This window comes from Cottoperca gobio, chromosome 13 (assembly GCF_900634415.1).
Source record: "Cottoperca gobio chromosome 13, fCotGob3.1, whole genome shotgun sequence".
In the NCBI taxonomy this organism is placed as follows: domain Eukaryota; kingdom Metazoa; phylum Chordata; class Actinopteri; order Perciformes; family Bovichtidae; genus Cottoperca; species Cottoperca gobio.
The window spans coordinates 12112953-12139857 of record NC_041367.1 but is presented as its reverse complement, the minus strand read 5'-3'; the positions used below and the strand labels follow the sequence as shown (position 1 = coordinate 12139857).

The following is a 26905-nucleotide window of genomic DNA, read 5'->3' as shown; positions in this document are numbered from 1 at the left end:
AACATAAGTGTAATTGAGACTTTGTCCCCTTGAGGTCGCTCTCCTCCTCTGTCTCTGCAGCGTCCTGCTGTCCGTCTCCATCTCCTTGGAAACCTTATCAGCTGAAGTCCTCATGCGCTCCCGTTTGGCCGTAATCTGATGTTTATAGAGGGAGGTGAACATTGAAGTAATAGCTAAATTAACCTGTATCAGCCTGTTTTTTATTTTATTTATAAAGACGGGCCTCTTTCAAACAATGGGAGTTACGTAATGTGCAATATTATAAAACGATATAGTTAATCATTTAAATATAGTAGCCTAAATATGGGGAGAGTGTCACTGTGAATGGTGTCAATAGGGCGCAGCCTTTGACAATAAATATGCATATAAGATGTTATTTATTTATATATATATATATATATTTATTTAACAGTATTATTTTATAATTCATACACTTATATTTTTACTAGTTTACCAAAGTGCAGTGTCGTTTTGACAAATAATGGAATCGTGTCAGGACATTTCTGCACGTTTCTTTGTGTTTTGACAAAATGTGGACTGCAGCAACGCCTCACGACTTGTCTATTTTTCTCCCACAATGCTGTGCGGTAGGGGTTGTCGTGCGTGCGCTGTTTGTGGTGCTGAAGTTGCGCGTGCTCGGAGGTTGCTACCATAGAAATCCACTCGAGCATCCTTCCGCAAGAGGAGCAGAGCGAGGACTCCGTTTTTTTCGACGGATGGGAAATTCCAGGTTGTTTCTGCCAGCTGTTCACGCCTTATTAATCTCTTTATAATCTTAAAGCACTGTTTACATTTATTTTACATTTATTCTTCAAGCACAAACAAATCGGAGACGTTTTCTTGGCTGTTTTTGAGGCTCGTCGTCTCTCCGGTGTCGCCGCCTGCACAGCCGCGTCTTTGCCGCTCCATCCTGCATCCTTTATGCACAGCACGCTTCTCCAGTCCTCCCCTGTAAAACACACCTTCGTGTCCGAGCACCATGGCACGCTCCCGGCGCTCTCATTGAGAGACATGGAAGCCAAGCAGCACCCGATAAAGAGTCTCAAGAGCTACCCGGAAACCGGCGGCCGGAGCCTGGCAGCGGCCGCCGGTGGAGACGGAGGAGGAGGCGGCGGATATCGAGCCGGCTCGGCTGAAATGGAGATGGAGGCGAAGATCCAGAAAGCCGTCGACTTCAAGGCGGAGGGTCACCGCTGCTACAAGGAGAAGAAATTTCGGGAAGCGATCGGCAAGTACCACCGGGCACTGCTGCAACTCAAAGGGGTGCATGTGGCCGACGGGACGACGGGCTCCGAGGTCAACCTGCTGAACCAAGCTGCGGCCAAGCTGACCGAGGAGCAGCGGAGAGCCGTGGAGAGCACCGAGATCGAGTGCTACGACCACCTGACGGGTGAGCAGCACCGGTACACCCCCACAAAACACCCAGACCTCTGTAGACCTGAAGTACTGCTGACACATTTGTTCGTTCCGGTACACCGGGTCCACACGGGCTTACAGGCTGTAGTTATTTCTGCAGGATTTGTGCAGAGGCAGGTGAAAAAACACTGAATACAGCAATAAATCATACGGAGTCCTGATGTTTTAATTGGGAATATGAAGGGACGTATGCCCTGTCAGACCAAATAAGTGCATCATTTAGCATCACAATTAAATGTACACACAACCTATTTCACGCTCTTACACAGCCTTTCAAATGATTTGTGTGCCATTTCTGTGCAGCACATCCCTTCTTGGTCACCTGTAATTCAATTATTATTTCAATTGAAGATGTACCCCATCACTGTGTAATTAAAAAAACATTTTTGGAGGGGAAATTAATATAAATAGCCTAAATAAAGCCACAGGGCAAACGCCTCATGTTATAAGAAATGTATGCATGCTTTCATTATGTATGTATGAGACAAGTTCACCAGCTGTTGTGTTGTAACTTCAACATTTCACAACGGGGTCTGAGGTGAGAAGACGTCCCCCACAAAGGGTGATGTAAGGCTGTGTCGACGGCTCCACTGTGCAGCGACTTTACTACAGGGTTAACTGAGGAGCACAGAAAAGATGAACTCATTTCTGCTCTATCACTGTGTTCACTGTAGTAAGCGGGGAACACAGTGATACATTCAGCTGCCATATGTGGGCGCTCCATTAAACTGTACAACTAGAGTTGCAATTATTGATTCATTTAATTAGCGAGTATTTTCTTGATTAATCATTTAATCCTTTGGTCTATAAAATACTGAAATGTCCATTACAAGATTGTAAATTACGTTCGCTGTGGTCTAGCATTGCCTACTTAGATAATCTTTTTTCTCTCATGTTTTTCATTTCCTGATTTAATTGTGTTACGTCAATATGAAGGCTCTGGTGCTTTTATTGTGAAAGATGCCGTTAAGAAAATCATGCAGATAGGGTGAAAGGTTTCTCAATATTTCCTTACCTGTTGTGATTGATATTAAATAACATTATAATTGTAGATTTGCTTGGGCGCGTGTGTTCAAAAAAGCATGCTATGTTGGCTTAACTACTTTAATTTCAGTCACATTGACAAGCAATTAGCATTCTTTCGCTTTTACGTAGGGCAGTCTGAAGAAAGGTTGTGTGTTGTAGTGTACTGTGGAAGTGTGTATTTGGATGGTTGGAGCTGCATTTTATGTGGGATTATAATAATTACATTTATAGTGATATGCTCACACGTAGCAGCCAATCAGAGCTTGTCATTTTGTCAAAATATGGTTTTGTTTTATTTTTCTTCTTCGCTCTTATGGTGTGTTCCCGACATGTTTCAGGAGCTACAGTATTATCAGCAAATGTGTGATCCATCTGTTAGATCATCATTCAGCTAGGAATGCTACAAAGATGACTTCTTCAAATGTCTTGTCAGAGAACAACAAAGATATTCAGTTTGATACAAAGCAGAGGAAACTGCAAATCCTCCCTCTGGAGAAACTGGAACTAGGAAATGAGACACATTTGAGCTTGAAGAATGATGGATCATCAAAGTAGTTTCCGTGCCCTTCATCAATTAATCAACTCATCATTTTAATTCTATTGTAGACTTAAACTATAATTTGTGAAATATACTGAACTAATACAAAATGTACAGGCAGAATCAAACATAAGATTAAACATTTAATATTATATGAATAAATATTGGAATACATGTTATTGTTTTTAGTTAGTAACAAATACTAGAGAACACGTAACAACAACAAAGTTAAAATTAGACAAGACCAAATAGATATTTTGATCAAATATTCCAAACTCAAGGTTTGTAGCTTTTTCCAGAGCTTTTGACCATATCAACATCTATTAGCCTTCTCTAGCAGTCAAAGGCTCTGGAAAAGTCAGTAAGTGACCATTAAGTTTAGAATATATATTTTGTTATCACAGATACAGCAGCATACAGTGTTCACACAGTCGAAAATGAACTTCTATGCTCAATATATCATCATATAGAGTTGTTGAAAGAAGAGATTTGTTTATCAATCAATCATCTATCAGTTACTGTTCATCTCCCCCGACTGCTTGGTTATTATGGGATGTATTCAGGAAAAAATATGCATTATAATAATTTTTTTTATTAATTTAAACAACAACATAGTGTATCAGGATTTACTGTATCAAGATGTACTCACAGTATGGTTACAGTAAGAATAACTATGATTATGTATATATTTCCTGTAGCTTTGCTATAAAAACGTAATTATAACTACAGTATGCAGAGTGAGCAGCAGGTCATGACCCAGGAGTGACAAGATGGTGGCGTTTATATCGCATCAATTATAAGACATGTGAATGTTGTTATTGTGGGTCATGACGGGGGCAGAAGGGGTGTTGTGTCTAGTTGCTTGTGTCCAGGTGCTGCCCAGTCAGCCTGTTATGATGCATTGAAGGTCGCCTTGTTCTGCGCAGCGTTCAGGGCCCTGTCAGGAGCCTGTAGGGAGGCCACTGTGGCGTGAAGGGAAGGATGGGGGAGGGAAGGAGAAGAGGAGGCAGGGAGGGTGAAATATGGAAGAAGAATTAGAGGAGGATCAGGAAGGAAGAAGCATATGGTGGGAAATTACAAGTCAGTCATGTACTGTACAGAATATCAATCTTAATGTTGTGTTAATGCTCAGATTATTTTGCAGTCACTGTCCAAATATTTGGACAGATTGTATTTCGATGCTTTGGCAACATTGTTCTTGAAACTTCATGCCAATGAAGCCACTTATAATTTGAATAAGAGAGGTTTTAAGAGACGAACAGTAGAGCGCAGTGGCACAGAGAGGGGGAGGAGGGGACCGCGAGCACGCGACAGGGAACCATATTTACCATGGCAACTATCACCGGGCCTTTTCCCTGTTGTTGTATTAATCCCCTCACTGCTGCTTCAAACAGGAGGGTGTGCACATGCACTCGCACAACAACACCTCACTTCAACTCTGCCATCAACGAGTGTTTACTACACTAATGTTTGTATTTTACTCTGATTTAAGATGTTTACGTGGGTCATTATAGAATACTTATATTCATATTTATATTCATATTTATATTCATATTCCTGCTGATATGCACAATCATCTCAATGACTGAAGATGAGTGCTTCACATTATGCCACTTATTTAACCTTAAACCCCCTTGCACCCTTTCTTTCTGTCATATTATGTTTGTTTCTCAGTACTTTCCAACTTCCCTCCCCTATCTGTGTCACCCTGCAGCCCAATGGTTTCTACTGAGGATGGGAATCCTTAAAGAAAACTGCTCACAAACATATACTGTAGGTTTATCTTAAAGGCTTGGTCAATTCCTAAAACAGCTGGGCTCTCTGGTTTTTAGCAAAGATTACTTAAACGAGAAAAAATAGTGCATTTATTGGGGACTATTTTAATCTTTGGATTAATACAAATTTGGTGCTTGAGTGCGTATTTACAGCAGCAGGACGGTGGGAGTGACACCACATGTGCCGTGTAACTGCGCAGCTCATTGATGTGTTTCGATGTTTTTTGTGCAGCAATGGAGGTGTGTGGCGCAAGGGAATAGGTTATATCAGCATTTAGCTACACAGATAATACATGTTTGGATCAATTCATCGTTGGTTTTAGTTCTTACCTTTTTAATAATGCATCGAAGATTGGAATACTCCACATGGGGCTGAATTTAATATCATCGTCATCTTTCCATAACTCTCAAATAGATATTTCTTCACAGCTCTCATGTCCGAATGAATGATAAAAAAAAATTATTTGCCTAAGTCTGTCACAGCTTGAGAATATAAATACTAATTCTCACTCGTTTGGAGCACCCACATATAATTTTTTAATAATTTTAAATCTTCTTAAAAACTATTAAACTAAACATTTGACTCACTGGGATGAACATGGCTCGTTTGTGATTAATACTTTATAATGTTTTTACTTTCAGATAATGTTCTCCCACTCAACTCTGAATATATTTGCACAATTATAGCCTTCTTATTTCAAATGGGACATTCCTCAGGGAAAATGTTATGAAATTTCATATTCATGTTTACGATTAGGCTACTGTGGTCTTTTTGCCCTTTATGAATAAAATATGGCATTTAGATTAGTATGAGATGTGTTTTAAAGACATTCAAAACTAACTCTGGCTGAAATTAAGCAGTGACTCATAGTTATGCAGCCGTAGGTGTTTGTTGTGCGGCTCCGCCTGGTTACCCAGAGTTCTGCTGGGCAGGTGGTGGTCGCTGTGGTTATGAGTGAGAAGCTGCCCTGTGATTGGCCGACTGTCTTTAGTTTTGACGCATGATAGGAGAACAACAAGCAAGCAGCAGCACCAGTCGTGTGTGTGTGTGTGTGTGTGTGTGTGTGTGTGTGTGTGTGTGTGTGTGTGTGTGTGTGTGTGTGTGTGTGTGTGTGTGTGTGTGTGAGCATTAACTGGCCTGAGGAACAGCAGCTGGATGTGGAGAGTGAGTGTTTTTAATATGTATTTATGGTTTGAGTGATAGTTGCTTGAGGCGCTGCTCGTCCTGCCATTCTTTACGTACCCATTGCAGATTTGTTGAGTGTATTGGTGAGTTTGTTTTCTTGTTGTGATGAGGGCAAACTTTTCCTGTTGTTGTGGTACTTGTGCTTTACTTGGGGTTTACCATTTTGTGCAACTTTATACTTCTACTCCTACATTTCCCAGAAATATATTTACATATTTTATACATTTAATTCACAGCTATAGTAACTAGTTACTTTACAAATCAAGATTTCACATCTATAACATATGATAAGCTCATGAAATGTGATACATTGTTATAAACTAAACAGTATATAAAATAATCAAAGTACAACTATAAAAGACTACTTATACATTTATAATAATACAGTAATATTATGTATAATAATAACATTAACATTGATGTGTTAGGTAGGCCTACGTTTACTTTTAATTCAATCTGAAAAGATTGATCTATAAAAAGGAAATAATTCAGAAATGAGCGAGATGATTGTAGTTTTTAACATTATATAGGGGAGTGAATGTTAAAGAGAAGAAAAACTGATAAATAAGTCTCAGACGGTATGTTACCCGATTCTGTCACAACAGAAAGATGACGGATGATGGATGTCCTATTTGTTGGCCTTGTTAAGGAGACAGATCGAGTCTGTGTGTCCCTGCAGGGCTGCATCTAAATGGGTTACACCATCACCACCGTCTGTGTCTGTCGCAGTTCACAGTGGTGCAACATGTTGGCCAGAGGCAGATTCTGAGCCATCCATCCACCCACCACCAACGCACTGGGAGGCACGTACAGAAATAAGAGTATGTTTGCTCTTTTTCCTGATATTGATCATGAAGAAGCACTTTCACAGCAGCTTGTCTCTTTAGATAAACAGCACAGAGTTGTATCAACCAGTTTAGAAGCTTTAATAAGTTTTAATCGCTTCAGATGTACATTAGAAAGTGTACAGAGAATATAACAGCGAGCAGGAAGGTGTGATCCTGTCGTGAGACTTTTCATTAACTCCTGCTCGCTCTGATCTCTGCCTGAAATCTCCCTTTGTTCCTCCTGACTAGCTCAATCTGAGAATGAGTCATAAGTCAAAGCCTTAGAAGAGCAGGAGGGGATGAGTGAAACTGTTTGTTTCGTAACACCAGCCACCTTTTTATTCAACTACTGCAGCTCCCAGTGGCTCTGCTTGCCATAATGATGATCCAGCAATTTCCACCCACTCATTTCTTTAAACAAACAAATATAAACCAATGAAAACAAAAACACAAATGTTCTGCAGTGAAACGATTTAAAACTAAGAGAACGTGGCTTTCAAAAATGTTACAGTCAGTTAATATTGCTCTTTTGTATTTACCTGCAGAAACAGTGATGAATAACATTTACTGACAGGTTATGTGCAGCCAGTAAACAAACCTTTTTCCACTGGTGTTTGCAGAGACCCAATTCAGAGAGTGCTATTGGAGTTTATATTATGCACCTCATGCTGCCTTATCTACAATAAAATTATGTTATAATTTCCTGTTCACACGTAAACATGTTAAATATAAGTGGGGCACAAGTACAGGGTGACGTCTGACTGCCGTTTGGAGCAGGTCGCCTAACTCCGCCTCTTCCTGCTATAGCTTAAGGAAGCCTTGCAAGCGCTACAAATATGAGCAGTAACGCTAGCTAGCAAGTGTTGCCAGCAACTGGGACGCCCCATTTGTTTTGACAGCTAACTGATTTGCATATTGTTATTCGATCACAATTTTCTCAATCGACATCAGAAGAACGTATTTTAACACCGGGTGTAGACGCATAGATAATTATTCAGGTGACATATCCAGATGCAGGTCACATGTTAATACCAGCTGTACATGTGTTTTCCATCATGTGCCCTGTATTCAGAGCCTCAGGGCCATCAATGAACTTCTGAACCATGACGTGCAATTACAGGCCTTTTATACTAAAGATTTAATTAGTCTGTTTAGTGGCATCAACATCTGTTCCTTGCTGGACCAAAAATGCATCACCGCCTTCGTCATCAATCAAAAGCCATAGAGCTGCAGTGCTTTCACTGCACTTCCTCAACAGCCTTAAAAACTCACCACATCACAGCCTCAGAGCCTGATCTTGCTGCAGATGGGGGTTGTATTAGAATAATGTCAGTGATGTGTAACAGCACAGACGGGCTGATCTGCCACTCTATCCCACTGCTAGTGAACATTCGAGGCCTGCTTACAAAAGCAGAACAGAACATAAAACTCCTCCCTTTCATCTCCTGCCAGCTCCGTCACCGGGGGACGTGATGGAGTACATGAGATAAAGGCAGAAGGGTGAGGATGAAAAGAGATGAGGAGAAGAAATGTGAGATAGAGGGGTTAAGATGAGGAGAAAGTAGGGCTGTATAAGACAAAATGCACTATGCAATGTGCTCGTAGGAGGATGGTGGGGCAAGAGGAGGGAAAGAAGTGCCATGTGAAGGTGAGAACGGGGATGGGGGTGAGGTTTGGTTGGTGATTTTCCTCCCTCTGTGCATGTACGTCTGCCATTGGAGAGGCCAGAGCCGAACGAGAGCCGCCGTGTGCCAGGGCTGCAGATGGTTTGGCATTTCTGTCAGGGGTACAACTGGTACTCCCTCTACTGTAACACTCACACTGTACTGTTCCTTCTGTGCCATCCCTACAAATTGCATCACAGCTGAGAAAAAGAGATTGGGAGTATGGGGGAAGGGGTGAGTCAGTAGAAAGGATGGAGAGGCTGAAATGGGGGAGGGAGTGAAACCGAAGGGAGCGGGAGAAACTGGACAGAACTCTTAAATATGATGGGATTATACGAGCAGGGAGGGTACGGCTGTAAAGGGGAGTGACAAGTAGTGAAGGAGAGGAGGAAAATGTTTGCCTCTCTGACCTCCAAGTAGAGAAGGGAGGCTTTTAAGAGCTGCATTTTTATTTATTATATTTTGTATTGTGTGGAGGATGCTGAGAAATCCAATCCAGAACAAACTGATTTATATCAGAGCCCTGACAGGCCCTGATGACTCCTGTCAAGAGTAAATAAGATTCAGTCATCTGTCAGGAAGAAAAGGAAAGAGAGGGAAAGACAAGAAGAGGAAGAGAAAGTCCTGCCGATCTGAGACTAATGTGCAGTAGAAATGTGGCATTAGTCAGGCATTGATAGGCACAAAGCACAGCTATCATCATAGAAATGTACAAATTAATATTTTTGACCTGATGATGATGCAACATGAAAAGCTAAGGCATCATCCAAGATAATACATTTTGTTCTGTCGGGGAAAATTAATGTTTATAACCAACATTTGTGGCAATCCAGGCAATAATAATAAAAAATGTTGGTACTTGAGGAAAGGTCACCAAAGTCATTGGGATTGATCCTCTGGGCACCATCAATATCTGTAACCAAATTTCATGACCAAAACAAAAATGTCAGAGAAAACCTGAATCTTTCAATGTTGTACTGAAGGTGGTTTGGATGTTTTCATATGTTGTGCTAAATGTTTCTTGCTGTAACAATTATGAGAAAGGGGTCTGGTTGCACTAAAAAAAGAATCATCTCTCTAGTGAACTGGCTTGGAACAGGAAATGAAGATTTGCAGAGTTTCATTCGTCACATTGTGCTGCCACCTCATGGATTTATTATAATGCTTGTGTTGTGCCCATGTGCTTGTGATATGTATTGAGTTCAATATGTGTGTGATTTAGATTTTGACTGTAATCATTTTCTTATATCCACTGACAGTTGTGTGAGGTAATGAAAAAATTGAAAGTGTCTGTCAAAGCCTTTTTTAGTCCGTAGTTGAAAGTCGTGGCATCAGCTGAGAGGAAACTCAAACAGATGCCCTTTTCTGACACCCTCAGAGAGAGAGTGAGAGAGCAAGAGGGATGGAGAAATGCAGAATATTCATTCTCTGTAAGCCATCAGTAATGAGAATTTGCTGAAGCTATTTAAGCATATCTAACACCCCGTGCTCCAGTTGACGATGCAGAGTAAACCGATTGGCTCTTTATGATTATCCGCAGAGCTCAATGCAGATAAAAAAGCCCATGTTGTTCGCTATCTGAGCTTTCCTTACTACATTATAAGCACTGCTAGGGGTCAACATTGAAAACTCGTCCTTGTTACACGCTGTTTGTGATGCCAGTGAAATGTAGAGGTTGCGAGTGCAATTTGCTGAACCAGCACTGACGGTGATCCTCCATGGAGCAGGTTACCAGCACCTTCACACCAGTGCTGTCAAATTCAATTAAAAATAAATAAATTATAAAGCAAAATTAAGCTGCTTCATTCAATAATTGTATATTAACAGTGGATCAAGTGATTAATTGTATGTGAAAGGGGTTGTATATAGTGATGACCCTGCAGATCATTATCACCCAACCCTGCTGCTCTCAGAAGCTTTAAAGCATCTGTCAGGTTGTATCAGAATGATGCTCACATCTTAACCACATTAAGCATGTTTCCATCCCCAACACTAATGCAGATATTTGGAGTTGGGTGCATCAAGATAAACAGCTGGTTCGGCTATTTCTCCATTCGGGGGCCATTAAACCATTGCAGAAGAAGACGCAGCAACAAGATGACATAATTAAAAGTGGAAAACATGAAGGAAATATGGTTTCCGTTGTTTGTCGGCTCCACACAGATTTGTTTTCCTTTGCCACCATTTTTGTCTCTTCAGTTTAAGTCACATGTTTGTTTGATTTTATAGATAAACATTTCTGTAATGAAGAAGAACAAGTCGATGGAAGCGCACTCATTGCTTTTGGTTTACTCACTCCGCTATCATTAGCATAGTTACGTATAGTTTTTCGGCTGCAGCAGTCAGCTGTTTTCAGTGGAAAAAACTCCACTTTATGCTACATTTCAGACCCAATCGGCAGACAGACACAGTTAGAGACTAGCTGGTGAACATAGTGGAGTATTTAGCTACTAAAGAGCCAGATATGTCCCTCAGGAATGAATATTGGACATTCATCAGGTGGAAACAAACAAGACTCCAAATGAATCTTAATGTTGCTCCATGTCTGCTGGATGTCTAAATATGGGAGAAAGCACTGATCCATATTGAAAGAAAACATGCTGCAACACCTGCCTGCATCTTTTTTGGAAGTTGTTAATGTCCATGCATTAGCCATTTACTTCGGGTACTTTGTGGAAAACTTCCCAGATTTAGGCTGACTCCATAAAATTCTGAGCCAAACCATTTGGCAGCTCTCTCTGTTGACCTTTCCAAAGACCCCCTCATCTATCATGAAGCCAGTATAATGCAGAGAGCATGTTTCTCACAGCTACTGTACATAGATTATCCAAACAAACCTGAAGAAATACAGGAAGTGGATCAATATTAGCAAGCACACCCTTAATTTGACTTTACAATGTTTGACTTCAGAGCGGGTAGCTGTTTGACGGGAGCCAAAGATCTGACCAATGTCCACAGATTACATCACCGATCAGATAATGGCCTAGCTGAGGGCCATAAAAGAATGATGTTCATCTGCAGATGTAACCTCAATAAAAGTCTCTTATGCTTTATTAAGCTGCACTTTGAATGCCTGGTTTTACTCATGAGAGTACACTTAATAAAGAAAGTCCTGGAGGCCTTTGTCCCTCTGACTCTAAAGGATGTAAAATAAATATACCAGTTGCAAAGAGTTAAATCAAATCGGAATGACCCACCATGGGGTTACAGTACAGACGAGAAGAAATGGTTCAGAAATTGAGATGTCCAACGCGGAGCATTAAACGGTTTCATCTTTTGGTGAAGTCATAGAGAAGATGGCTTCCTCACTTGTATAAATATTTAAGTAGATGGCCATTATTCCTGAGTCAGCGACTATTTTAGGAGTCCAGAACAATGTAGGAGGGTGTTTGATGAAGTAAGGTAGAAGACGGTGGAGCACGGGTTGAGGTTTGAGGATAAGGATGTGTGGTAAGTATGGTTTTAATCTCCTAGTCGTGTTACTGATTTACAGTCAGATAAAGTATAAATGACTAACACTAACGTATTCAACTAAACCTCACCCTCTTTGCCCCTGCACTCTCTTTGCAACTTGATGTCATCCCTACTCATCATATTTCGCAGCTTGTGCAGAAACTCCCGTCGTCATCATAGTGAAGCCCTTTGCGTAGTATCTTGACGCAGAAGGTTTGCACGTGGTAAACCTTGTAACGCGTGACGATGTGTTGCTTGATAGGTTTAAGCAACTAAACCACCCATCCGTCACTCCTTCAGCAGACTTTTTCACTCTTAATACTATGTCTGTTGCTCCGAGCGACTAATAATGACACAGATGGGTAGACATTGGAGTTACTTAAGAGCCTGTGTGTCTCATACAGACACTAAAGGGTGCCTTGTGTGTTGGTATCAGGATGCTGAAGGCCGATGCTCAAGCCTCGGTGTGTGACGCCCTTTTCAGTGAGACCCGGCTGCCCTCTGCTACTAGGGAATGGAAAGGAGGGATGGCAGGTTAACAAGGGGGAGGCATCCCCCCTCAATTCACCTACTGCCTGTGAGATCTAACAGAATAATCTTGTTTACTTCACGTCCCTCCCAGGATCAGTGATGCACTGTGGTTAATCCATACACATATGTTTGATGTACCAGCAGTGTACAAGCATGACATACAGTGTCAGTGTTATGAGGGGATCAACATGCCAGGGGAGTTGATTGGAGGGGGGCAAGACCAATACTGTGAGGTTAGAATCACAAATGTAAGGATAAGTGAGAGGCAGGTTGAGTTTTTAAAGCAAACACACTTATTAGCCAGTTAGTAACGCGATCCACCTCCAATCACTAATTAACACTTGGCCCTCTATAAAACCACAAATTGTCATTTTTACGCTTTGTTTTTTGTACGGATGAAACAAACAAGATATAGACCTAAGTTAACTTAATGTTAAATTGTGAGACATGCAAGTAAGAAGATTTGTGTTACCTTTGGACAGAACCAGCCTAGCTACAGCGTTCAAACATTATTCCAAAATGGCTGCTAACCTTATGGTCACAACAATTAATTAGCCTTAAAGCGCTATATTTGAGTTCTGTGTTAAACATTTCCGGCGGTTTGCTGTAAAACTAGATATTACAGTGTATTGCTCATTTTAAATTAGATTAAGCTATATTATCAGTGTTCATTTTGGATTATATTCAGACGTAACTGTCGACAATGGTGACTTTGTATTTTAATGGAGGCCATTTTTTCCACTGGTTCGTTGGCAGCAAGTGGGAGATATCAGGCCATATCCAATCCATATATCCAAGGCATTGTCACTCCCAACTCGTAAAACACGGGAGCTTGGTCAGTGTCCTTACGCTCCACGCACTCCTTTATCGTCTGTTTTGGACGTGCAGGGCTGGCTCTAGTAGCCCTAGTATGACTGAAGTAAAGGAGGAAGTCATGTGACGTACTGTAGAGAGCGAGAAAGTCTGCATAGGGTTGTGGTCGGGTTGGATGGACGGGTCAAACAAACATTCACCAAAGAACAGCTGTTTGAGTCCTGTGTGAAGCCAACTTATTGTGTCTGAAACCAAGTAGTAACATAAAGTACTAAACTTATAAGTCTATCGGACAACCCTGCAAGTTGAAAAATTAGCTTGTGGTATCCAGTGCATTAAAAACTGAAACCATGCGGTCCTGATCAAGCGAACGTATGTGACTAGTGAGACTAAGTGGTGTCGATCTTCTCATTTAACTCTTGGCAAGAAAGCGAATGAACTATTCCTTCAACTTAATCATGCTGTTGTCAAGGTGTATCAGCAAGATACACTTATTGAGGTATGATGGAGGTTTCCTGTCTTCACGCACCTGATGCCTCACCTCGCAACCTTTACCATACTCGCTCTACACATCTTCACGCTTACAGAACGTAGTTCTGACTCATTTTTGAGGCTGCGCTACAGTTCCCACTTCTCCAGAGAGGCCTGTGAGACGCACACAGTCAAACGAGCAATAAGAGAGTAATTATGAGGGTCTTTTGACACCGTATGGAGCTGCTGTCTATTAGTCTTACAGTGACACATAATCAAAGAGATCATCTGCCCCACTTGTTTTATGTCAAATGGTATCTGATGACAAGATGAGCTTTTATCATCTCTGTGTAATGATAAAGTGTTCATTATGTATATTTCCTCTAAGGAAAAGAGCCTGTTTCATATTCCTTATGTCACATTTTGGGTGATATAAAAGATACTAAAAACACTCATCTGCTGCTTTATGGGAGTGACAGTTTCCTTTAAACAGCATTTGGGATAATAAAATAAATCCTTACAAAAGCTATGAAATGAAATGAGCAACTTTTCCGAAATTGAGACGGGCGGGGTGGTGCACGGTGACACTGCCGGGAAGGAATGAAGGACGAGGGTTGTGTGTCTGTGTGAGAGTGATGGGTCTCTCCATCTGCCATTATCTCCCCGCAGAACTAATTACAAGGTGATGGACAGCAGACTAATCAGCAAGGCCACGAGTAGCTTTAATTAGCCGAGTCGTGGTGTTGCGCATGGTGTGATGGAGAGGAGGGTAACATGGGTCCAGAGGGGAGGTGAGGAGATGTAGAGCAAGAGAAGAACGCAGAGTTAAAAACATATCATAGGAGAGCCACTGCTCCAACACCAAGTATACTCATGTGCACATAAGTATCCTGTTTTTGGCATTTGCATGGACCGTGAGAAACATGGTTCTGGTTTATAACAGTAACCAGTTTCTCAAGGTCCGCCTGCATATGTGTCTTTGATTCCTCTCAGCCACTCATTTCTGTACCGACCGTAACTCAACAGTTGATAATGAACACAATTTGGTTTCTGGCTGTCTACATTTAATGAAAAACAAGAGCGACAACACCATTTATGATCATTATCTTTATCAATCATCATATTTTGTCTGAATAACTACTATGGATGAAGAACATATTATAGGAGAGTCGATGTTCTTTCTCTCCCTCCCCTCTGTTTATCTCCCTCCTCTTGTCCTCTGTACCTTTCAAACAGAAACTCTGTTATTCTGTCTTTATCTCTGTCCTCTCTCACCCCCTGTCTGTCTTATTTCATCTCTCTCTCTCTCTCTCTCTCTCTCTCTCTCTCTCTCTCTCTCTCTGTCTCTCTGTCTCTCTCTCTCTCTGTCTCTCTCTCTCTCTCTCTCTCTCTCTCTCTCTCTCTCTCTCTCTCTCTGTCTCTCTCTCTCTCTCTCTCTCTCTCTCTCTCTCTCTCTCTCTCTCTCTCTCTCTTTTATTGCTCGCAGGCTTTGGCACGTCAGCTAAATGAAAGCAAGTCTCTATGCAGGCTCTGTTTTTTCAGACTTGATGCTTCAGGCAAACCAGTGGGGTTCCTGAGCATGTGTTAACCACTCCCACTCACCGCGCCTCTCATTCCACATTCAAGCAACAGAAAAGCACATTCACAAAGTCACAGTTGGCTTTTGTTGTGGGTTTATTCATTCAAATGCATTTTTTTGTTTCATTGAATTCCAATTGCCTGTGTTTTATCTATTTTTGCCTCTTCTTAAATCTGGCAGTGAGACACAGGTTCCTCAGAAAGAGGAAGAGATACCCATGACACTGACACTGAATGTGCGCACACAAAGCAAGTATTGCAGCTCATCTTTCTCTGTCCTCACGTCAAGTCCCTCATTAAGACAAAGCTGTCTTGTGTGCGCCACTGATTTCCTGTATTCCTGTATGTCACACCATTCTTCCTCTCTCGTCTCAATAAATATGTAATCATAAAAAGCTGTTTGAATGCTGAATTTTTAATCAAATGAAAAACCAGCAAGCCTTATCTGTTATTGTGTTAGTGTCAGGAGAGGAAATGCCTTTCATAGAGAGGTCGAAGGCATGGTTTCAGGGTCTTGATGGACATTTGAGCAGCTGTGATGGCCGGTGTCTCCTGGTTGTTCCCCAACTAATGATGAATCACTTAATAGTCAGAAGACAGTAAAAAAACAGGACATCCTCACATTTGAGAAGCTCGAACCAGAGAATGATTTTTCTAAAAGGTTGCATAATTTATTTTCTGTTGATTGACTAAATGATTAATCAACTAATCCAGCAATAATCCAAACTAATCATTTCTGCTCCACTTGTGACCTTGTTTAAACAAATCAATGTCTACTCGAGCCCCCTCGTCACAATTTGCAAGTGTAACAGTTTGCTGGCTGCACCACAAGAATAGTCGATATTGGACAGTTTTTCAAAACCCCTGGATTTCATCCAAATACCAACGATTATAAAATTCTCGCTTTCTACAGTTTCTTCACATGGCAGCTTTGGTATGGTTAAGGTGAAGAACATATTGTGGTTACAGCGAACAAAATATGATTTAGATTTGGCAATAAAAGAAACGCTGTTAATGTGACTATCAAACATGCTACATATCCACCCACCACATCCGCCTCGCTACATAAAGCGCTCACCACCTCCTGCATCGGCACTGAACATTGGCATTGGACGTCAATCTTGAGGTCCAGAATCGTCTAACGTTGACGTAATGCCTCGGTTCAGCTGCTTGTGAGTTCAATCAGACTGCAATTATCTCTGCCAGCCGTAAGCCTGTGGGGAGATCATGCGTTCGGTCGTGTGCGTGTGTGTATCTGTGTCTGTCCACGGCTAATCTCGAAATATTACTGGACCCATCAGCCTAATATTTGTTTGTGTTCATTTATGACTGTATGCTCAAGGACCTCTTGTAGTTGCAGGGATTCACAAGTTTTGAAAAACCTATTATATTGTTTTATAGCTCATTGCCTGCCGACTCCTCACTCCCTTTTAACCGGCCACAAGTGAGCAACAATTGCTTCAGTAGCAAAAGGCATTTCCGGCCATCGGCTAGGCTAAAAACAAGCCTTATCTAGTCTGTTGCTTCGTCGTGGCTCAAAACCATAAATTCATAGAAATGTTTGGTCTAACTTTGAACTGCAGCAGCTACAGATTTATTCCATACCTGATATGTTATGATCTACTAACGTTAGGCCCGATAGAGATGAGTAAATCCCAGTTTTTGTTATCTTTGCGCCATCTTGACTGTAAGGGAGGGTTAGTTTGGGAGTGAGATTCAACTCGACGCCCTTTTCTAGTTTAGTCTGTAAGTTATTAAAATTAGAAAATAATAAATCTGTTTGATGTAATCAATTAGTGTCCTCTTTTGAGGGGGTCCTGACCCCCGGGTTTGGAACCACTGCCTCTATTTTTAATAATAATACAGAACACAAACAAGAGCCGTCAGACATGCATGTCTCTGTCTCTCCGTGACTGGGACACCTTGGCTCCAGTGAAATTGTTGTACTGTATTTTATGGGTCCTCTGTCTATGTCCCTGCCCAGCCTGCTCGATGATCCTGTCATTATCACAACCTTAATGCATCTTACCACACTCTACATTTCCTCTGGCGTACCATCCATCTGCCTAATGGGCCAGCAGGGTGTGGCCGACCAGTCATCACTTGTGCACACTGCCTTTGTGTGTGTGTGTGTGTGTGTGTGTGTGTGTGTGTGTGTGTGTGTGTGTGTGTGTGTGTGTGTGTGTGTGTGTGTGTGTGTGTGTGTGTGTCAGTGTGTACAGACAAAACATTTTAACTATTGTTCTCATCAAACGGGTCATTTCAAGTCATCTGTTTTTGTTTCTATGTGTGTATGTGTTATCAACTTATATCCACCACTTGCTCGTCTGCAATCCACTTTGTTGTGTGTGTGTGTGTGTGTGTGTGTGTGTGTGTGTGTGTGTGTGTGTGTGTGTGTGTGTGTGTGTGTATGTGTGTGTGTGTGTGAGAGTGTATTATCTGTCTTGTGTTTGTGTGAGAGTGCCAGTGAAATCTCTAACTGCGTCAGCCATTAGGCCTTTATGGAGTGTAACTGGATCCTCTGAAAGCCGTCCACTGCTGCAGGGCGATGGTGGATGGGTGTGTGGAGGGATGAGAGACGTCATGTCGTAGCCGGCCGGTTGAAAGAACAAATAGAACAAATAGAGGAGTGGAGTCTGTAGAGAGGTGTGCAGAATAGGTAGAGGGCATCTGAGGTGATTACCACTGTACTGAGCTGACTTATGATCACTGAAGACGGGAAACTTCAACCTTGCAGCTCTGCTCTGAGTCATGAGCTTTACTGAGAATTAGAGGATTGTTGGGCTTTTGTTCTTCTTTCTATGAGGGGGAGGCGGGGGGGGGGGGGGGGGGTGTACATCTAATAATGTTAATACTCTTATTGAGAATATAATGCCACCCTTTCACCATTTTCTGCATCTTTTTACTTCTGATCCACTACATCTCAGAGGCAAATATTGTACTTTTTACAGCACTACATTTATTTTACAGTTTTAATTACTTCAGATTCAGATTATTAATACAAAACATAATCAACAAATGCATGATGATGTTATTATTATATGGTAAGCTACCCAGTGGATTATAAAGTTTTTAAGATGAGCTCCACCTTTACCAGCTGCAACATTAAAGTGATGAACACATTCATGCATCACTAATTAGAATCCATTACAATATATATATTATATAATAATAATAATATATAGTATTCTGCATGATGAGTTATTTTACTTTAAGTATATTTTGATGGGGATACTTTCCTCTGTCTTTGCCTTTCCTGTATTACATTACCCGGGTGCTAGCTTGCTAAATTGTTAGCCTCAGTAGCTTTTAGACACCGACAATAATTGCTGTCGCCTCGCAACTACTTGAACGGCAAGCATATCGTGTGTACACGACTTCCCATGTTGTAATCACAAGCTCACAAGTTTAATTTGAGCAAGGATACGTGTGCGCATGTAAACACAGTCACTTTCATGTCTTACTGGGACCCTTGATTAAAAGCCATCGTTAATGTGATTGGTAACACCTGTGGTTTTCTTACTATGACAAGTCAAAAATGTCTGCTGTGAAAAATGCCTACGCCCAGAGAAGTTGTACATCATGAGATGGATCCTATCTTTATATTTTTGTTCTGTATTAACCAGCAGGAATCCCGAGAATATTCAGAGTATTAAACTTGGATTGGTGTTATGGAAAGTAATACAGAAGTAGCGGTTAAATTATAGTTTTATAAATTTAAGAAGCATCTCCAGAGCCCATCGCCCTGTTTTAATTGCATGCAAAAGAGAAAAGTTCATCTCTACTGCTGTGAGGCTTGAGGCAGTGAACCAACATACACACATACACACACACACACACACACACACACACACACACACACACACACACACACACACACACACACACACACACACACACACACACATACGATGTACCGCCTGTATCTACCAGACATGCAACTTCAACCTAAATACCATAACACATTGATTGTTATTGAATGTGTCCGTCCCCTGATGTTCGTGGTGAATTATTTAGTGTTTTGCACTTGTGTTGTTAACGGGCAGCCCCTCCACTGTCCCTGAGGCTCAGGGGAGGATGACATGTAGAGGACCACAAACTGCTTTTAACACACTCCTCCTCAACCTGAAATCTCCTCCCGTGACCTTCGTCCCTGCCTCCCTTCCTCTCGCTCCTGACTCACCCTGTCTCCCAGCTAATAGTTCCTGACTCATGTTATTCACAGAGCTGTCTGTGTGTCAAGGGCACACTCGGAGGGGAAAGACGATGGAGGGAGGGAGAGTTAAAAGGGAGTCAGATCAGGGAGGAAAAGGGTGGGATGGGTGTACTAAAGTTGATATGACAGTGGATCTACAAGGAGGGATAAAGGAAATTTATTTTTGATGTATCATCAGATATATTAAGACACGGGCAGAGACGGAAAGTAGGGTGGAAACAAAACCTCAAGTGCTTGTGATCACTAGAGGAAAAGTGATATCTGAGCCATCAGCAGGCATTTAAAAGCTTAAGTGGACTAAAAGCTGTGTGTGTGTGTGTGTGTGTGTGTGTGTGTGTGTGTGTGTGTGTGTGTGTGTGTGTGTGTGTGTGTGTGTGTGTGTGTGTGTTAAATAATGAAGTTATTCCGATCTAAGCTGGTCTCAGAGCTTCTAAAGCGAATTGCTGCTGCAATACACATCTATAGGATTGAAAAAATACGAAAGTGTTATTCCTGAGTTTTCTGCATTGCACTTTAATGTGTTTTTAAGCTATTGAAGTTCCCGTTGGTTCGAGTTTAGATCTCTTGGCCTCTGATCTGTACATCACCACTCACATCTCCTCCCAAAGGACTGTCGCTCACTTGATCTCTGCATCCTGCCCTTCTGTTCCTCGTCTCTCCTGCTGACCTCGCTGCTTACAACATCTGCTCAGTCAGGAGAATAACACTTAAACATCCTCACAGTATTCAATCCGTCAACCTTAAGATGAAGATGTTCTGCTATTCTTTTTATTGTGCATGTCAGGCTTAACAGCAGCATGTAGAGACATTACTGTCCTGCCCCAGGGCTCAAACTGCTTGCACGACTTTTTGTGTCTTCTCTACGCCGTGAGACATTTAGTGTTTATCTATTTATAGTCTGCTCACTGCTATCCTGAGGAAGAACTGTGGAGGCTGAATTTCATTGTGTCTCTATTAAAAGACACAGAGTAAAATGTCAGCAAAATATCCCCGTCTTTGTTTTACACTCATGGGACGTACTTGTCGTTTAAACTTCACTAAATGAGACTTGAGGCAACTGTTTTAAATTAATCATTATTACAATTAATTTTGAAGCATTTTCAACCTTCAAACGACTAACTTGTTTCCTCTCTTTCTTCCTTCCTGCAGCGTGTCTGTTGCAGTCAGAGCTGGTAAACTATGAGAGGGTGAAGGAGTACTGTCTGAAGGTGCTGAGCCACCAGAGAGATCACTTCAAGGCCATGTACCGAGCCGGCATCGCCTTCTACCACCTGGGTGACTACGAATGTGCCCTACGCTACCTGCGTGACGCTAAGAACCGCGAACCCTCAGGTGAGTCTATGCATTCAAGTGACAGAGATGGTAATGTTTAGAAGTCTGTAGGGAATGTGATAATTACACATAATGTATTATTAACTGTACGATGCAGACTTTGTGGAACAGCGGTACATGTTGCTTTGAAGACAATGAGATCATGCTCTTGATATTATTTTATCAGTTCCTTATTGAGAACTAACATGAGGGTAGTTGATGTTATACCATTAAAAATCCACATAATGGTATTCTATGAGCTGATTCACGATTTCTTTCACAGCTGTTTATAGCCTACTTCACTATTCTTTGGCCAAAAGAATAACACTTTTTTGGTTTGTAGTCAAAGAGTGCTGAGGGGTCCCTAAAAAATGTAATTTAAAGAGAACCAACCAGGAAGGGACTCGAAATGACCACAAGGAAACATACATTGACTACAAAGAGACTAAAATAACTACAATGAGATGCACAAGAGCTGCAACGAGACACCGAGAGGCTCACATCGACTACAAAAAGAAACCAAACAACAAAAAGAGGCTAAACAACTATAAAGTCTGTGTGTCTTGCTCCTACGTAGGACCATGATGGGGCCTTTTGCATGTCTGGGTCCAGCGTCCCATTGTCTCATTATCTGCCCCTCTACGTAAGCTTATTTCAGATACCTTGTCACTACACTGGACAATAAGCTCAGCTTCAGTCAGCATACCATTTACAAGCGTATTCAACAGAACAATCTATAACCTAATCACCTGTCTGTCCAACCCCATCTTCTTCTTCTCCTGTACCATAGTATTATCGGGCCAGCTCTTCTGTACGGTGCCATCTGTTTTTCGCATATGCTCACAGTCAACGATAATAATAATACACCTTTAAAGATAACTCATTCAGCCAGTAAACTCATTGATATTCCTACCACTCACAGTAAGCACTCACAATCACACATGACCCAGATCATCCACTCCACCAGCACTTTACCCCAATTCCCTCTGGGTGCAGGTATAGACTTCTCATGTGCAGAAAGGCCCGTCTTTGCAGCCATGATAAGTACTCCTCTTAAATTACAAGGAACCCAGTCTGTGTTGTGTAGCGTGTTCATTTATGTCCTTGTATAATCTTGTATAACGTATGTAGGTCTATGTCTCACCTGTTTTGTGCAACGTATGCACCTACTGTGGAAAATCATTTCCTCCTGAGGACAAATAAAAGATCTATCTACGTGTGCACATGTTGCGTTGCAGGGCAGGTGCGGAGCAGGTGCAGAGCTTCATGGGAGTGGTAATTGATTCCCAGTTGTGCTTTTGGTGGTTGGTGGTTGAAAACAAATGACACTTTTACTTCAAGGCAACCCGGGTCATAACCAAACTCACCGCTGTGCTTTTATTTTTCTGACATGAAAGAAGCCTACATTTGAAAGTTTTATAGCATTGATTGAATCAAAGATGTGACTCTTCTTTTTACTTCACATTACATTTTCTCTCCCCATTACAGACACCAACGTGCTGCGGTACATCCAGCTGACAGAGATGAAGATGAGCAAGTGTGGTCAGCGGGAACGAGAGAGCGGCAAAGAGACCCAGGGCTAACCCTTGACCTTTTCACCCTCCTGACCCCATCGACCTTTGACCCCACCTCGATCCTCCCTCTCTCCTCTATCGACTCCTGACGGCAGCACAGAAAACAGAAGAGACCGACCCAATGACCCGCCAGCGATGGATAAAAACGGAAGACAGATAAAGCTCTGTCTGCAACCCGACCTCCTTTTCCTTCTCTTCTCTCTTCTTCTCCCCCTTTTTCTCCCGTAGGTGCTGCGGTTCCTCTCCTTAGACGCAGACAGCCGATCAAACATAAAACAAAAAACAAAAAATGCTGTATTATACTTATATGAAACATCGTGGTGGAATGAAAAAGGAGCTTCAAAACATAATTATGAATAATGGACATTTGCGTGATTTAGTAAATGTTTTAAAGACATGAAATGCATTTTGTTTCTTCTCTCTCTTTTTCTCTCTTTTTCTCTCTTTTTCTCTCTTTTTCTCTCTTTTTCGCTCTGACTTCTCTCTCGCTGTATTATTTTGAACTTTTGAGGAGAATATCGGGGTTGGGAAGCTCGACCACACCGGGAAGAGGGTAGGAGTGTGTGCGACCATAAGCAGGGGATAGTGAGGGGTGTGTGTGACACATATCAAGACCATAACCCAATTTGATTGTACATCCAACCCCAATAGGGCTCACTCAGGCCCCTTAACGCAGACGATGGGACAGACTAGAATCTTTCATCAAGTAGAGAAAACGCCTGCCTCTGTGCTTAGTCTATCGCTCTACTGGCTCACTTTTCTTTCCTGGATGCCATGTCTCTCAGTTTATGGACTGTTGTTTCTTTTTCAATTCAAGGGCTAAATCAAGTGTTTGAAAACCTTCACTAGGGTTTTTTATTTGCTTTTGTCGTTCATCGTGCTCCGTAGTAATTATTCTGTGTCTCCAGCGGTTCTCGCTGTCATCAGGTGTGCTATTGTGGAAACTGGTGTGTCTTGAATCTGTTGTCCGAAGCCCCTCCTGGTTTGTGTGTTGTTGTTGAGACTGTCGAAGCCCCTCCCTCCCCCACCCCTCTCTGTTACCCTGTTAATGATGTCACAACGGAAAATAGCCAATGGGATCAGAGTTCCAACAACTGCCGTTGGCTAGATGGGAATCCACATCAAAGTTTCACAGTGAGAAACACTTTAAAATTTCTAAACAACCTTTTATCGCAAATGCTGAAGCTTCTCAGACATCGATATCACCCCGAGGAGACTCTGGGCAGCAATAGTGCAGGGAAAACAATCACACACACATCTGTCCTGACAGTCCTGACCGCCATCTTGGAGCACTCAGCTGTAGTGCCATTTGAGATTTCTTCCTCTTTAGTTTGTTGATAAAACTTCTGTGTTTGAAAATGTTTCCAAACGTAGAGCTGTGAGGACAGATAGCACACAGCATTAAGCGACACTACTGATGATATGGTTGTAGATATCCACGGCTACCTGTCAAAATATACATAAATAATTTGCTTCTCTTGTGACTTGTGAAGCCGAATCATTGATAATGCAAACACTGCTTTTATGATAGCTTTACCACAAGCTTAAATCTGCCTGCGCTGTTCTGCAGAAGGTTGAATTGACGATTTATGAAAGCATGACCTGAATTTCCCTTCTCTCTGATGCCATGAAACCCAGTTTCCTCTTTCCCGTGTGCAAGCCCTCTTCCTGCATGTAACGTGTGGCTCCAGAGAGTTACTTCAGATGTATGAGATAGGGATTATATCTGCTCTATTGCTTTCTGTCATGGCATGCTGCCACGCTGTTCGCTCATACCTCTATTTTATCCATTCGGCCCCATTATAAACACAGAAGGTGGTGACAGACTGTGATCACAGCAGTAGAATAGGTATCAAATAAATCTGGGGGGAAAAGGAGGTCTTTAATATTTCAGGGTCACCTTCTGTCTCTGCTGAGGTGAGAGATAAGAAGTTATTCTATTGCTTAAGACATCCAAAAAGATGTGGAAGAGGGAATCAAAGAAAGATGCTTGAAAAGATTTCCCCTCTCCATTTGTAGTGACCTGCTAGGAGGTAAATATGGACCTAAGTGTGTCAATGGGACTCTGGAGAGACGGCACCATGCGTTGAGGGGACCGGCATGATACAGAGGGGCTCCAGTGGAAGGAGAAGTAGGCCATCAGCAGCAGAGACACAACATTACAAACAAAGATTTAGAGCTGGGAGATTTATCAGCAAACATCATATGGCTGAAAGTATGTGGACACCTGAGCATTAAAACTATATATGATTGCCATCTCATACACAAACTTCAGGTATTAATATTCTATTATAACAATCTCTACTGAGTCACAATAAAGTACATTCATGGAGAGGGATTTCTGACATACACTAGACTTTTTCACAGGAGAGATTTTGACTTGCAAAAGTAAGAAAAGCATAGGTGTTTGTCATTGTTGCATTAAGCATTAAGATTTTGATTAGTTGAACGTAAGAGGCCCAAACCAAAAGAACATTCAAGTGTGTGGCCAGGCGAGTCCACTTAGTTTTGCCCATATAGTGTACATGATCTGAGATATATATATCAAAGCTTATAGTGTTTTCCTGGTCTTAATGGGTGTGTTGCAGGAACCTTTTCTTAGAGGAAAAGTTTGACATTTTGGGAGATATGCTTATATCAAGCTGCAGCCAGCAGCAGGTTAGCTTAGCTTAGCACAAAGACTGGTAACAGGTGGAAACAGCTAGCCTGGCTCTGTCCAAAGGTAACAAAATTCACCTACCAGCACCTCTAAAGCTTACTATTACCATGTCATACCTTGTTTGTGTAATCTGTACTAAAACATGAATAAACATTTTTCCCTAAATGTTGAACTACTTTAAGTTATCTTACTATCTGTTCCTGCTAAATGAAATGTAAACAATGTCACACATTTCTCAGAGAACAAAATCAGAAACATGATAAATAAAAAAAGGAAATAACTGGTCATTTTTTTAGAAGAATGAGTCAAAAACGTTCGATCTCCCAGCTCTAGGGTTGAGGCTCTGGTATCAACAGCTCGGTCACCATGGCTGCCTGGGCTGAGTCTGCTCACCCTCGGGCCCCCCGGGGACAGGTCTCCTCCCGCGGTCCTCTCTCCATGGCACCAGTCCGCCATCTTGTTTTTGTCAGGCTGTGCTAAGTCATTCTAGCTCAACGTGTACTACGACCGTCTAGGGACAACTAGCTGCACATAAAACAGGTTCTTGATTAATGGCTCACTCCGAGGCTGTTATTGTGAGCATAACCTGTGCAGATAGAGATAGAGACACCTTGATCTCTGCATAAGTGTAGCTTTGAAAACAAAAAGCACAACAACAAAAAAAGACAGAAAAGTCCCACTACTGGCTGTGTTATTTTTGCTTTGATGTCATTTGAGGTAAATGTGTGTCAAATGTCAGAGTAGTTTTTGTGAATATATGATACAAATGTACAAAAAAAACAAGAAAAATTGAAAGTTTTATGGTTGTGAAAAGCTTTACTTTACTGAATTACTTTATCAACAGAAAAGAAAAGCAAGAGATAGAAAAGATAATTTTACTAAAGCTCCTCCACAGAGCTGCTTTGTGACTGTGTCTGTATTTGTTGGTATTTATGTTGATGTCCCTTTAAGTTAAGGGGATCCAGAGCCGTCTCAGAGTATGTGCAATGCCCTTTGACCCCTCCCCGTCTGGATGACCTTTGACACGACTCTTCTGTTTGTGCACAGTAAGACGAACAGTAACGCAGGAGTGAACTCTGAGGAACTTGTATCAGAGCGCAGAGCTGCTCCTCACAGCCACAGGTCTCCATGCTGTTTGTTTCTGTGGCGATGAAGGGGGAAGAAAAGGACATGAAGCTGGGGACGTCACGGCTACGACTGTGTTTTATTTGGGCCTTTTTCCATTTGACATCCAAACATCACCAACATCACTGGTTTTACTGAACTGCTAGCCCGGGAATGCACTATTGATTGGTAAATGAAGATTATGAATAAAGTTTCAAACAAAGAGGAATATTTTTGTTGTTGTTGTTACCTCGGCCAAGGAGGTTGTGTTTTCTGTTTGGTTTGTTTGTCTGTCAGCAGGATTATGGGAAAAAACTACTGGTCTGATTTTGAAGGGTGTAGCATGGCCAAGAAAGAACCCATAAAATGTTACAATACAGTTCATTTAGCTGACGCTTTTGTCCAAAGCGACGTACAATAAGTGCAAACAATCATGAGGATGCAACTCCGAACAACAAGAATCTTGCAAGAACATTAGCTTCAAATAAGTACAATCCTTTAAGTGCAACATACAGAAACAATAGAATACAAATTCAACTATTAGCTACAAATAAGACAAACCAATATATGTGCAACATACAAAGAACAGTTTGTTTGTTTTTCATTCGCCGAGGTGCAGTCGAAACAGGTTTTCAGTCTGCGACGGAAGGTGTGAAGTCTGTCTGCTGACCTGACATCAATGGGGAGGGCGTTCCACCATTTTGGAGCCAGGATAGCATAAGGAGATCTGCACTCTGTTGTTTTTGTTGTTGTCTGTTTCCAG

The 26905-nt window shown here is 41.7% G+C and overlaps 1 protein-coding gene across 1 annotated transcript; it reads left to right on the top strand.

Moving 5' to 3' along the window:
• The first annotated feature begins 651 nt into the window (after nt 1-651).
• On the top strand, nt 652-26396 carry ttc9b (tetratricopeptide repeat domain 9B). The gene is made up of 3 exons (XM_029446827.1): nt 652-1390; nt 20644-20826; nt 22294-26396. The coding sequence occupies exons 1-3, from the start codon at nt 922-924 to the stop codon at nt 22386-22388; spliced, it is 747 nt and encodes a 248-aa protein (XP_029302687.1). The 5' UTR covers nt 652-921; the 3' UTR covers nt 22389-26396.
• The last annotated feature ends 509 nt before the right edge of the window (nt 26397-26905 follow it).